The sequence below is a fragment of the Glycine max genome, chromosome 2 (genome assembly GCF_000004515.6).
Source record: "Glycine max cultivar Williams 82 chromosome 2, Glycine_max_v4.0, whole genome shotgun sequence".
Lineage (NCBI taxonomy): Eukaryota > Viridiplantae > Streptophyta > Magnoliopsida > Fabales > Fabaceae > Glycine > Glycine max.
In genome coordinates, this window is record NC_016089.4 from 15,335,653 (window position 1) to 15,350,000 (window position 14,348).

The 14,348-nt window shown below is 35.1% G+C and overlaps 1 protein-coding gene across 8 annotated transcripts; it reads left to right on the forward strand.

Annotated features, from left to right (window-relative positions):
* The first annotated feature begins 396 nt into the window (after positions 1 to 396).
* On the forward strand, positions 397 to 14,008 carry LOC100781476 (uncharacterized). 8 transcript variants are annotated; one of them, XR_413125.4, is made up of 21 exons: positions 398 to 878; positions 967 to 1,231; positions 1,691 to 1,796; positions 1,889 to 2,030; positions 2,235 to 2,496; positions 2,954 to 3,321; positions 4,120 to 4,193; positions 5,929 to 6,082; positions 6,226 to 6,418; positions 6,687 to 6,879; positions 6,984 to 7,430; positions 8,020 to 8,077; positions 8,546 to 8,633; positions 9,712 to 9,786; positions 9,862 to 9,945; positions 10,057 to 10,200; positions 11,631 to 11,709; positions 11,838 to 11,920; positions 12,029 to 12,083; positions 13,030 to 13,145; positions 13,645 to 14,008. XR_413125.4 is itself a non-coding variant. In XM_006574992.4 (20 exons), the coding sequence occupies exons 1-20, from the start codon at positions 593 to 595 to the stop codon at positions 13,093 to 13,095; spliced, it is 3,222 nt and encodes a 1,073-aa protein (XP_006575055.1). In that variant the 5' UTR covers positions 399 to 592; the 3' UTR covers positions 13,096 to 14,008. The 8 variants fall into 8 exon arrangements, 1 of the variants encoding a protein (XP_006575055.1); XR_413124.4 differs by having other exon boundaries at positions 399 to 878; positions 13,638 to 14,008; XR_005887214.1 differs by lacking the exon at positions 9,712 to 9,786 and having other exon boundaries at positions 13,638 to 14,008.
* The last annotated feature ends 340 nt before the right edge of the window (positions 14,009 to 14,348 follow it).

The window sequence follows — 14,348 nt, forward strand, 5'->3', positions numbered from 1 at the left end:
AATAAAGGAATGAGTTCATTTATGAACATACATGATTAAATTAGAGATTTTAAAACCTAAATGGCCAAATTGAAAAAAATGCAAAATATAATGAATTGAAATAATATTTTAATCAAATTACAATAATAATTTTTTTAGTTTTTAATAATTATTTTGAAAGTTATATTAATGATAATTTTTGATTGGTTGATGTGTATAAATCTGTATAAAAATTTAATGAAAATTAAAATCACGTATTTTTAATAAATATAGAGACTAAAATATATTAAATTTTTATGGAAATTAAACTAAATTCCAAAACATTTTAAAGAATAGAACATACTTTATTTTTTTTATAAAAAAAATTAGATGCTGAAGTGTCAAGTAAATGAAGTAATAGACAAAATACTTCCAGTTTCATATTCTGCCCGTGACCTGTTCATGAAGATATTTGGCGCAAAATACTGTCCGCATTGGCGGTTTCGGACAATCTGACCGTATCAGAATTAAAATCGGCAAGGCAAACGCGGCACTAGACTTCACGTTGAGAGTGTGTTCTCTGCACTGCAATGGTCGTTCTTCGCCTTTCAATTTCTCACCTCAATATTTTGACATGATTCCGAAAACTCCGTCACGGCACCTGTTACTCGCGCTAGGGTTTCTGCTTTGCGCCACAATCCCCTTCGTTCACGGCGAGTCGTCTACGTGCCTGACTGTCTACAAGAACGGCGGTGCTCCGGCGGTGTTCCAATCCCCAAAATGCCCCCGCTGGAAGCTCTCCGATTACGATTCCCCTCCCCAAACCACCGCGCGTTGCCAAACCGCCATGCTCCAAGGCCGCAGAAACTCGCAAGAGGATCGCGCTCTCTGCGTCCTCGATGTTCGCATTCCCTTCCCCGGTACCAAACTCTCTCTCCCCCTGGTTTGTGTTCTAGAAGTTTCGTCTGAAGCATTCGTTGTAATTTATTGCGTTCGACGCTGGAACAGGTCCGAACGGGATCAAGGAGGTTGCGGTCGGGATTGTGGCAGTTTTCGATGGTCATAACGGTGCGGAAGCTAGTGAGATGGCGTCGAAGCTTTTGGTGGAGTATTTCGTTCTGCACACTTATTTTCTTCTCGATGCCGCCTTTTCTGTTATTTCAAAGACGTCGACAGAGACTTTGCTTCACAAGAGAGATCGTGATCATGTAAACCTACTGCATAGATGGAAGGAGATTCTAGGGTTGGAATGGCATGAACTGCATTTTGAAAGGTGCGTTATATTTCTAGTTTTACTTATCGCTTATATGATTATATCAACCGTTTGTAAGTAATTAGTAACTGGAAGGTGCCTTTGTATCTCTAGTATTATTGATTTAACGTCAAGTATGGTTTATTAGGCCTTGCACATTATTATTTTGATAATAAAGGGTTGTTACTATGCAGAGCAGTGAATGTTGAAGTGACATGTTAATGCATTCTTGTTATGAACTTATGAGGAACTTATGTCAATTAGAATGCATATTTTATTTAGGTACATAGCAGTATTCTTGCGTTGTGGATAATTCTGAATGTCTAATTTAGTCAGTAGTCACTACTAACTTTGGTTTGGCTTTAGAGTTGTTTCCTTGGTTTACTAGTGGACTAAGATTGCCTTAATAGCATTTAAAATTTTATATACCTTTTGTTTCTCTCGTTTGTATGTCTATCTCAACTAGAAAGAATTTTCCAGGTTTCAGAATACATTTTCTCCAAATTTTGATGATTCTTTTCACTTGGAAATTTTGAAGGAAGCATTGTTGAGAGCAGTCCATGACATCGATGCAAAGTTTTCTGAGGTAAGTTTGACTTTCTGTTCACTTTACAAATCTTTACACAATACTTTTTTGTTCTTGTTCTTGTATTGACATCTTGTAATTGAATTATGAAGGAAGCCTCTAGAAATAATCTTCACTCAGGATCTACAGCAACCGTTGTTTTGGTAGCAGATGATAAAATTTTGGTTGCCAATATTGGAGACTCTAAGGCCATCTTGTGCTCTGAAAATTTTCAGTCTCCCAGAGAGGCTAAAGGTGAGAAAGATTATGAATTGTAATTAAACTTTCAATTTTTAAGATACAAGTTATAATGGCATAATTAGAATATTATATATTATTTTATTGCACATTTCTTTTGTCTAAATATGATGTTTGATTATGACAGGGCAATGAGCTTACTTTTCATTTTGATGAAACATGACTAAAAGGTTTTTAATGTTAGTTCCTTGTGATTTGTAGACTTGTTATTAAAGCTATACAGGCAGAAAGAGCATGATGGTTCTGTTTCCGTGTGGGATCGTGAAAAGTACAGATTGGTTTCCTCCCATGGTCTCACTCATTTTGCAGTAAAGGAATTGACCAGTGATCATCATCCAGACAGAGATGATGAAAGAATTCGGGTGGAAACAGCTGGTGGTCAAGTTCAAAATTGGGGTGGTGTGCCTCGCATAAATGGTCAGCTGGCTATTACACGGGCTATTGGTGATGTACTCTTTAAAAGGTAAGTTCAGAGCAAATTCTTTTCACAAAGCCCAAGCTTATAGCTAAAGTACGTGCATATTTAAAACAGAAGCATTGTATCATGTGCAAATGATTTTAGGTTGATGGTTCATACCATATTGTGGATATAACTCTGCCTATGGTTTCATAGCCAGTCCCAAGCTTAGGTGAAGGAGGAGGTCCATGTTAGTAGGCCATCGAAAGCCAACATAAAACTTGTTGAAACTGCAAATGTAGTTCATATTGTGGATATAAATTTAAACCGGCTCTTTTTCTTGTATTAAAATTGAATTTCTGTAAAGTAGGGGTGGGCCCGTGCTTTTTATAGTCTTCAAGCCCAAAGTTCTTCTATGAGGGCTAACTACTTAAGATTTTAGGATGACTGGTTTCTTCATAAACTATTTTTTTTTTTTTTTATGTTTAAATACTAATGCATTTCTTATATGAATTGTCAACAGTTATGGTGTTATATCTGCACCAGAAGTGACTGATTGGCAGCCTCTGACTGCTAATGATAGCTTTTTGGTGGTAGCATCAGATGGTGTATTTGAGAAGATGAGCGTGCAGGATGTCTGTGATTTGTTGTGGGAAGTACACCGTTTCAGTAACATGAGATCTGAGTGTACCCCTGCATCTTCCTATTCTTTGGCAGATTTAATTGTTAATACTGCCTTCAAAAAGGGCAGTATGGACAATGTGGCAGCAGTTGTCATTCCTCTTGAGTCTGCCAAATCTTCTGCAAACTCGCTTAGGGGAAGCTATAGTGGAAAGAGGGATGCAGATTTTCCATTGTTTGGTCAGCAGGAAACTGCTTCCAAAAGCTCAGGTATATTTTGTGGGTTTAACGGTTAATGTATTGTTTGGGCGAGAGAAGTAGGAAGGAAAACTACATTTTCAACCATTTTGTTGAGGAGAAAAATTGGAAATTAAAGGAAATAAAACACATGGGGCTAAAAAAAATAAATTTTTGCTAAATTGAAAAGTTTACCCATATACCTACTTACTATTACAATAAAAGGATATGAAAGTATTTAACATAGTTACAGTTTCTTTACTTTCCTTCACTTTTCTTCCCTACTAAACAAGAAAAAAGAAAGTTTGAGTTCACTTTTGTTACGCTATTCTTTTGTGGCAGTTTTTGAAACCTATGCTTCCTTCCCCTGATGTTCCAAATATTACAGTGGCCTCTCCTATCTTGACTTTTTATCTAGAAAAAGCTTCCCATGTTTTTAATTTTTCCATATGCCTTCTCCCGTCCTCACAAACTTCTGTACAACTTTTCTTGGATGAATTTTTAAATTTCTCAAACTGCCGGAGAAATTTATTGACAGAGAAATTACAAAAAGCACAGAGGATAAGGAATCCTCCATAAAGTAAAAAACAGAAAAACAACTAAGGAAGGAGTGAAAATAAAACGAAGTGCATTTGTATATAACAATTGCTTGTTTCATATTTAATTTCAGTGAACAAAATCAAATTTGCAATTTCATGGTATGTTTTCTGCTGATAACTTAAATGATTTTGCTGAAGTTATTTAATTTGGTTATTCCTGTATGTAGCATGTGTTCTTGACTTCTTGTTACTGATGCTTATCAGCTAATTTATTATTTTGGAACTTGCTCAGTTAATGACATCGGGTCTGATCTTATACACTTGGAGCACCCTCATCTGGTAGATACCAAGTTTAAGCGAATATTGGTATGGCCAGAAGCTGTCGAAATTTATTGTTGTCAATTTCTTCCATATTTTGTTTGTTTTTCTCATAAATTGCACGTCCTAATGGAATTAAGGAGCTAATTGATTCTTCTGAAAAGGCTGATAGAATTTTGTCAATCTATTAGATAATTGTGATGTGTGTCAAAGTCAGAAGATTCTTATGTTTTGTTTCTTCAGAAATGTGATTGAGTCAGTTGTGGAGCTGTGATTTTCTGATATTGTTGTTGGAGGAAACAATTATAGAAGATGTCTTGGGAACATTTTGTATGTTTTGAATTGAATGAAGAGGACTTACATGCTTTAGGTGATTTCTTGGAATTTCAGCCATATTTTTTTCTGAGGGAGTCAAATCGTCTATCCTCGTGCCAAGTCACCAATCTGATCTCCCAATGCAATAGTGCAAACTGGTAGGAAAAATTGCGACTAAAAAGGAGGGGTAATACTTTTCTGGTTAATTGACAGTATTTTGCTTGGGGGTGAGGAGGATATAAGATTTGTGTCCTTCTATGAGACTAGAGAGTTAAGTAATTTTATGAACATAAATTGATTTATCAATTTCTCACTCTATTGATGGTGAGATGTATTTTTTGTATTATCTCACACAGTCACACAAGGCTGATTTATAAGCAATTGTGGCTGATACTAGTTAAATACATTACCAAAAAAATTGTTTTGCTTTTTAAGTTCCACCACTAGTCTTAGAATGTGGGTTTGGACCTAACTCAACCCCAAAAGCTAGCCCATAGGGTGAGGGTTGCCCCCCACATATATACTCTATCTTGGTCTTATCTCTAGCCAATGTAGGACTTGTTTTTTCCAATACACCTCCTCATGCCCAACACTTTTGGACTTGGTGCGTGGATAACATAGTGGGTGGTCCTTTGAATAGATCCTGGATAGGTTCTGATATCATCTTAGAATGTGGGTTTGAGCCTAATTCAATCCCAAAACCTAGCTCGTAGGGTGAGGGTTGCCCTCCACATATATACTCTATCTTGGCCTTATCTTTGGCCTCTAGCCAATGTGAGACTTGGGTTTTTCCCAATACTTAGCATTGAAATGCATGGGTAAATTTTCTTTTTTGGGGATTTTGCTTCTTCTTTATATGTGTGCCCTCAAGAGTAGGTTTCCATCCTTTTTAATAAACTTCTAGAATTTGGGCTTATGGCTTAACTTTATGAAATAAGCTTGTTATCTGAGAATGCTCTATTTAAGTCATATCTCTAGTCGGTGTAGGACTAAACACCAACCTTGAGAGACTACAACTAAGACAACCCCCAAAGAGCCACAACTAAGGCAAGCTGGGGGTGACTACAATTAAGGCGACTTTCCAACACTCTCCCTCACACCCAAGGCTACTAGCCTAGAGCATGGCAATGTAGGTTGTCCAACAATGGATTTGGGATAGGTTTTGATACCATTTTAAAATTTGGGCTTAGGGCCTCTAACTGAACCCCACAAAATCAGTTTGTTTGTAAGGTGAGCGTTGCTGAAGCATTATAAGGTCTATCTCTAGTCAATGTGGGACTAAACACTACCCTTGAGACTTCAATTAAGGCAGCCCCTAAATAGGGGCAACTAAAGCAAGCTAAGGTCCAAGGTTGGCCATAACTAAGGCGACTTTCCAACATAAATCATTACTTCACTTTAAAACAGATATCCATCTGGTCAAAATCAATCTGAATGACTGAATGCCTTTCAATTTATTTTATGATAGGTTGAAGTAAAAGATGGTGATTTTGGATGTTTTTATTTATCTGAAAATCTCGATGAACCAGAGGACTCTAAGCAGATTGCCAAAAAAACTGACTGGGAAGACTATTTGTATGAACTACCTCAGCCTCTACCAGATGCCCTTCATCAACATGCCAGTAAGCAAAGATGTCTATTATCTAATTACATAATCTTGGTGAATTTAGTGGTCTTAATTTATTGTTGTTATGTTGCATTTGTTTATAGTTGAATTTTAGTTTATCTGTTGACAATCAAATACTCTGGTTGGTTCAATTTTCAGCTCCTGGTGGTCCTGTAAATTTATACAATAGCCAAAACTTTTGCTTTCACCTTGGTCCAACTATTAGTGAAGCCGAAGACCAATGCATAAATCCTGAAGGCTTTGCCAGTTTCATTGGTCTTCTTGAATCAATTCCTTTACATGATACTGGTTCCAGTAATGGGTCTGCTGATTATTCAATGCCCGATTTAAGGTAAATTTATCTGCTTTGAATTCCTATACGTTCATTAGTGTATAGGTCAATATAGTTCCTAGTAAAATATAGGAGGGTTAATATCTTGTGGAAAAGTCACTTTTTAATTCGTACATTTTTTAGATTCCCTTGGCTTTGATATTATATGGATGGTCAGTACTATCATGAATGCCATCATGTTTCATTGTATTGTGTTTTTGTGAATTTGATGCTTGAAAATGTTTTTCTTTAGCCCAACAATTAAGCCAATATGCATTTTGGTGTATAGGTATGTATTGAAGAAGAGTTTTGGACGTGGATCATATGGTGAAGTATGGTTGGCTTTTCATTGGAATTGTAATCAAGATAGTAATTCTGCAAAAATGAGCAAGGATGACAAAAATACAACCAGCAGCTCAACTGCTTCTGATTGTCAGGATGGTTCTACTAACTACACCCTGTACATTTTGAAGCGTATAATGGTAATATATTTGAGTGATTTAGAACTGCTTTTAATGGTTTCAGTGGATTACCATTATGCATATGTAAGCATGTAGCAGAAATAACTCTTAAATGCACTACACAGGTGGAGAGGGGGTCTGCTGTTTACTTAAGTGGGCTGAGGGAGAAGTATTTTGGAGAAATTTTCTTAAATGCCTCTACATGCTTTGAAGATCCTCTATCAGCTGGCAAATCAAACTGTGTCTTAGAAACATCACAGTTTGGTCCTGAGAAATCATTTCCAAACAAATTTCGGCTACAACGAACCACATATGAAGAAGGTTTGAATCATATTGCAAGATATGTGGAGTCTTTTGAGTCTCAAGCCAATGAAATATGGCTTGTATTTAGTTATGAAGGTTTGTCATTGTCAAAACTTTTATATGCCGTGGAAGATGCGTATGGTACTGCTGAGAAAGAAAGACTTGAGCAAGCTAAACATGTTCAGATACTACGTCCATCAAAGTGGTGGCATTGGTTAAAAACAGCAGAAGAAGGGCAAGCAGAAATGCGCAACCTTATCTGGCAGCTGGTATGTCTTACATGTAGGTTCTGTGGCTATGGCCCTGATAGCCTTTATGGTCCCTGGTATTTAAAATATACTTTGCAATCTATGCAGATACTAAGTACCGCATTTTTCCCTGGCAAAAGTAAAAATAAATCACATTTCCCTGGGTATACAGCTTTTTCTTATCCTGAGATATCCGTCATTTTTCTTTCTTTGTGTTTGTGGTGCATTATAAATCTCTGCATAAGTTCTTGGGTGAACAGTTTGCCGTTAATATTAGAAATGGGTTAGCATGCAGCTAGGTTTTATTAAGAAATATACACTCCTCAATTTGTCCCTTTTTTTAAAAATAATTTCTCAGTCTCAAACCCTGATCACAGGGAAAACATTCATTATTAAAGTATATTAAATTTTAAGAGAGTTTTGGAGGTTCAGTATTTGAATATCTTCCTTTTCACTTATGTTAAATAAATTTCATTGTTGTAAAAAATAAAGGGGAAAAAGTTGTTTCTTGGATGTGATCATATTATATTTCCCAGAATTTATTCTTGATTTTACCTTGTACTATATGTTCTTGAAAAATCATCTTTTTTTTTTTTCCTTATCTACTCAGTTATTAGCTCTCAAGTCCTGTCATGATCGCAACATCACACACAGAGATATTAAACCTGGTAAGACATGGGTAATTTGTTGTGCCTGAGTGATGTATGCCTATGCAGATTCCTAGATGAACATAATTTTTTCAAAATCAATAGGATACCAATTAGTTGGTGCTTTTGAATTTCAAGCCATTAATTTTCTGGAAATCATTGTAAATTATTGTTCAATTTTTACCTTTTTTTAAGCAAACTCACTGTTACTTTTCTGTCTAATAAATTTACTTAATCAATTTCTCTGCATTTTGGGTCCTATATTTGCTCCAAAAAATTAATCTGTCTTGTGTTTAATGCCTACTTATGTAATTGTTAAAACACTATACTTATGTTGTCCCTTTATCTACAGTTCATAACAAGATTGCCATCTGTGATTCTTTGATGCATGTGTGATTGATTTTTCATTTTTTTTATAATGCAATGCTCAATTGAAAGAATTTGGTTATTTGTAAAAATTAACTGACTTGGTGTATTTTATTTTTGAAGAGAATATGGTGATATGCTTTGAAGATCAGGAAACAGGGAGATGCTTGAAAGAGATTCCCACTAAAGTTAATAATTTTTCCACCAAAATGTACAGTGAAGTATCTTAGTTGTATTTTAGTACCATGCTTTTGTTTTAAATTGTTCTTTTAGAATAAAAAATTGATTGGAAGCACTTTTACCTTCTATAATTTATATTTAAACCATAGATGTGATATGCCTAATTACTTCTATTTATGATGTGATTAGGTCAATTGTGATTTAATCCAATTTTAAATCAAATCATATTTTTGAAAACTCAGTTCTACATCTCTGTTAAGATATTTAGAAAATTACTTGAATATATATATTTACAAATCCAGTAATTAATTGTAATGATCCTGTCAGTATGGTTGCATACTGCATGCCCTTTGAAAGATTGATCTTTAGCATCCATTTCCAAGTTCCTATCTCCCTGTGTTAGAAACAACTAAATATTTTTCCATTTCTTTCCAACCATTGTTCTGCTCAATTAAATTTTCTGCAATTTCAATGCACATTTACTGTTTCTGTTCCAAAAAGTAAGCTATATATGGTGACTGACTTTTCAGCAAAGATAAATGGGCGATTTTGATATGCAAGAGAATTCATTCACTGTGAAATTTGTTATTCACTTCTTTAGAAAATAATTCCATACATGTTCTTGCTTGCTTACTATTTATTTATTCGGAAATGGTCTACTATCAGTTATGTATCAGTGGATTCTGTGCCTTTTAGTTATGATGACTCTCAGCACAGATAGAATTGCAAAACTTGTTTTATGTTGAACATGTTGAGATTTTCTTTGAAGCCATTAATATTGTATTTTAAATTTAGCCATGTGATATGATGCATGAAAAATTCTGAATTAATTCTTCAATTCATTACCATCTAGGATCTATAAACAGGTATAAGAGGTATCCATGTATGGCTATATTCTGCTTGCATTGGGAACAATCTCTCTCAAATCTATTATTTAACTGATAATCATTGTTGAGTCTTTGGCAATGATAGCAATAAAACTGGGTTATTGGCTTATTGCTTACCTTTAAAACTTGAGTTATCTATCCGACTATTTGTGTGTCTCTATTTGTGTGAATAATTTATTGGTGTTGTGTAGTGAATTTGGTGCTTTTTGCTCTTTCTTTTAGGCGTATTATTGACTTTGGAAGTGGAATTGATGAATTTACATTAAAGCATTTATATGGTTCCACTGGGCCTTCTAGGTATCTTGCTGCTCTTTATACACACTGATTATTTACTTATGATTATTGTGGTAAAAATATGCTATGCTTCTTCAGAGCTGAACAAACCTATGAGTATACTCCTCCTGAAGCTTTGCTGAATGCTACATGGTATCAAGGGCCAACAAGCTCAACTTTGAAGTATGTGATGTCTTACATGAAGTCGGCGTTTGTATTCATTTTTTTCCTTTTCAAGATGTTGCTTGATCTTTTGGTTCTGCAATTCTTGAAGCAATCTTTTTGCTTTCACAGATATGACATGTGGAGCGTTGGTGTTGTGATGTTAGAGTTGGTCTTAGGGACACCAAATGTCTTCCAGATAAATGCTTTAACACGTGCTCTTTTAGACAGACAACTAGAAGGTTGGAATGAGGGTGTGAAGGAGCTGGCATACAAGTAAGCAAGTTTTTTAGCAGGTGTAATCCTAATCTTGTTTAATGCCACGAAATTTAGATGACCAGCTGATAGTATCTCTCTCTCTCTCTCTCTCTCTAAGCAAGAAGGGCAACCGAAGTTTGTTTATGAATTGTTTGTGACAATCCAAAAGGAATGCACCCTTTAGGTGCTTTTCTGTTTTTGAAGATGTCTTCTTCTGTCATTCACTAAATTGGTTGCTGGTTGTTTGGTGGGAACTAAGATCCAAGTTAGTTCCACCAATGGATTGGAGGTAGTTCAATATTAGGAGTTTATGTGATAGAAAATAATTGGTTCTGTTATAGCAAATCTATTAGAAAGCAATACCGCCTTAAAAATTGTAGCATGGCAGTTATGCGTAGAAAACAACTGCTGGCAGTTATGTATTAGGATTTAGGTGTATATATCTGATAGAAATCTATTAGAAAACAGATTTGTATTAGAAACTGCATGATTTCAGTTATGCATAGAAAATAGCTGCTGGTAGCCATGTATTAGGAGTATATATATCTGATAGTAGGTTGTGTAATTAGGAACTGTGAAGCTATTTCCAGTCTGGGGACAGAGAATCCTCTGTTAGACAGGAAGTGTATTGCAGTATTGTGTGTGATTTCAGTGTTCAATATTATATTTTATTACCTTTTCATTTGGTGTCTTATCATTGTTTTTATTTGTACACTTGAAATTGAATTAGTAGCTCAATGCTAGAATGTCCTGTTTTATTGTTTTCTAACATCTGGCTGGAGTTTTTTGACACAAGTACAAGTCCTTTATTGAATTGGAATTGCTTTGAGTTGATTAGAATGGGTGACAGTCTTGCCATTATTCAAAGATCATTATTCAAAGATGTGTATTCCTTTGTGGATTGTCTTGGGACACCAAATCTCAAGATTCAGTTTTCTGCTTTAGTTTGAAGTCAAGAAATTTCCTTTCATTTCAAAATTTAGGCTTTGCTTGCTCTTTAGCATTTCCTATGTTCATTTAATAAATATCAAGGAAGCATGAGAGAATAGATGTGTTGAAAATTCAAAACTCTGGGCATCTGGGATGGTGATTGTCATTCTCTCAGTTGTAAGATTGCATTTTCATTAGTTTACTTATATTGGGTATTTATTATTGGAAACCTCTCAGTCATTTTCTCTGCCACAATCCAATACATTTTTATAGGTTTGACTTTGGACAACTATAAAGTTTACTGTCTTCTTCAAGAGTATTATGTGCAAGCAGTCAGGCACCTAAACATTTGAATCTTGCTCATGCATCCCAGTTCCAAATATAGTTACTGGTTTAACCCTAGAACTTCTGTTTTTGTTCTGAAGACTTGATTGTGATGGGGGTACTAAATATTTGTTAATTCTTTTGGACTTCTGTACTCTATAATTGTAACTTTTATTTTATTAATGTGGTGACAGACTTAGATCATTCATGGAATTGTGCATTTTAATCCCTGGAATTTCCAGGTCCAGCAGTTCCTCAAAAAAGTATCAAAAGGTGAACCAAGTTTACCATCTTAGCAGTTTTAATCTTTGGTTCTTAACCTGTCAAATGCTGATTATGTTCCAACTTTCTATATTTGAATATACATTGACCTGATGAAGTATTCATCTTTGTCAATTTAGGTTGGAGTTTCACCTGCATCTTGGAAATGCTCCGAAGAATTCTTCTCTCGTCAAATTAGGAATCGAGATCCCCTAAAAATAGGGTTAGATATCTGATGCTTTCATTTTTATCATATTATGATATATATATATCTATTCTTTTCCCATTGTGCAATTGCTTTCTTGTCATAATATATTCCTTTGACTTGCAGTTTTTCAAACATCTGGGCGTTACGGTTAGTGCGCCATCTGTTACATTGGGATCCAGTAAGTTGCCAGATTAAAACTGATTTCTTGTTATGTTTACCCTCAAAACATGTTTGATTGATGAAACTGTCTAAATTGTTTACCATCATTATTCATAGCACTGAAGTTTGATTGCCTAATTTATGTGAAGTTTGATGCATTATGCAAGGCCGCATAATTATCCCAAATAAATATCATCTATGTAACCTCCCTAAATTCCAGTTCTCTAAGCAACTATTTGAGCCAAACAAGTTAACAAGTGGCTAAAGTCATGGCTCGATACTCTGCTTTTGCACCAGATCTTGTAACCACTCTCAATTTCATGCTTTTCTAAGAAATTAGATTACCAACAACAGAGAGCAGTAATCAAAAGTGGACCTCCTGTGAATGGGAGAGCTTGCCTAATCTACATCTGAATATCCCACAACTCAAGTTCATATAGGACACCTTTTTGTAGGACTCCTTTAATATACTTCAACATGCGAATTACTGCATCCAATGTCCTTCACAGGGAGAGTTCAAAAACTGACACACCACAGTGACTGTAAAAGATGTGTGGATAAGTAATAGTCATCTAGTTTAGTTTCCTGACTAGTTTTCAATACCTTTCTGGATCTGAAGGTGGCTTCCCCTAGAACATATGCACCTTGTTCAACAGTAACATATTTTTCTTTTGTTGTTTGTTTCACTTAATAAGTTGCCATTGGAGCCGACTGAAAAACTAAGACCTGTTGTCTTGGATGCGGGATTTTTGAAATTACACAGTCCACCACCTTGTTAACAGTATCAAAGCACATTTAATAATCCTCGTAGATAAGTTCGTTGATAGAGAAATGAGTACGAGGAAGGGTCATTTTTTCTTTTTGTACACAAACACAAAAAAGGGGGGTGACTGATTTGGCTAACAGTAGTCCCTATTTTAGTTGGGTACTGCTGTATCTAATCAAGGCTTCTTTCAAAACTGTAGGAGGATCGGCCAAGTATTGATGAGGCTCTGCAACATCCTTATTTCCAACATCCCCCAAGAGAATGATTTTATAGTAAACATGTCAATGCCTTACCCATCGAGTTATTCATTCACAGGTAAATAATCTGTGCCACCAACCAACTGATAGCTGATGTTATAAATTCGATTATAAAACTTACAATAGTCTTATATCACATGATAGCTTATAGAACTTATTGAAAGAGCTTATAGGAGTCAAAGTCATTTTCATAAGGTTGAATAAATTGTGTAGAAACTCTTCCAAATGCCTCCTGAATGGATTGCTATTGTTAAAAGTCGAGTAAACCTTTATTTTAGACCTTAAAAGTGTAAGTGACTATCACCTTAGTCTTTTAACTTTATAAAATCCTCACTTTAGTCTCATTTTGCAAAATGTCATTCACTTTTTTTTGTTCATACATTCAAAAATGTGGACATGGACTACAGTGAATAATTTTTGTTGCAAAGTCAGGGACTAAAATGAGGATTTTAGAATGTTAAGGACTAAAGTGTCTGACACCTACAATCTTAGGGATTTGATTGAGGGTTTTACTCTGATTCTGTGTCTTCTGTTACTGAACTTGTCCTAGTGAACAGAAGCAGATGTTGGAGTGAAAGGGCACAAAAAATTACTGTGTTATTGTGTATATACATTGACATTCGTGTATCAAGCCTGACAAGATGAGGCCAAAATAACTGATTGTGCCAAAAATACAGAAACTGACTACTAACAGGTGCCAAAATCCTATGAACCATGACCCTGAGGACCCGATAAGCATCGGTTGCTTGATTTTCTATATTGAAATATAGAAAAGTTGGTATTCCTTTGTCTTTTTTTTTTTTATTTATTAAATTGAATGTAATACTACAGCAGATGAGACAGCGGAAACAATATCAATGACCAGTTCTGCAAATATTTATTCTTTTTTTTCTCCCTCTGGAAATGGAAAGAAGTTTTAAATGAACTTTGCTTATTTTACCCGTATCATGATAAACTACAGTACACAAAAAGAACATTTTTTCCGTGTTTTTCTTTTGGCTTGAAATATTGAATAATGTATCATTATCCTTTAGTTTAGTTGGCTGACTTGTTCTTAATGACTATTAGTTCATCTCATTCCATTTCCTTCAGTTGTGCTGTAAGTGTCACGACATTATGAAAGTATTGCCTCTTGAAGGACATAAAAAAAAAATTGAATTTAGTGGTAGCATCAATATCATCTGTAATTTGCATGGAAGCTGGACTAAAATGAAAGACTTGAATTTCATAAAAGATTCATGACAAGGAAATTATTACAGAT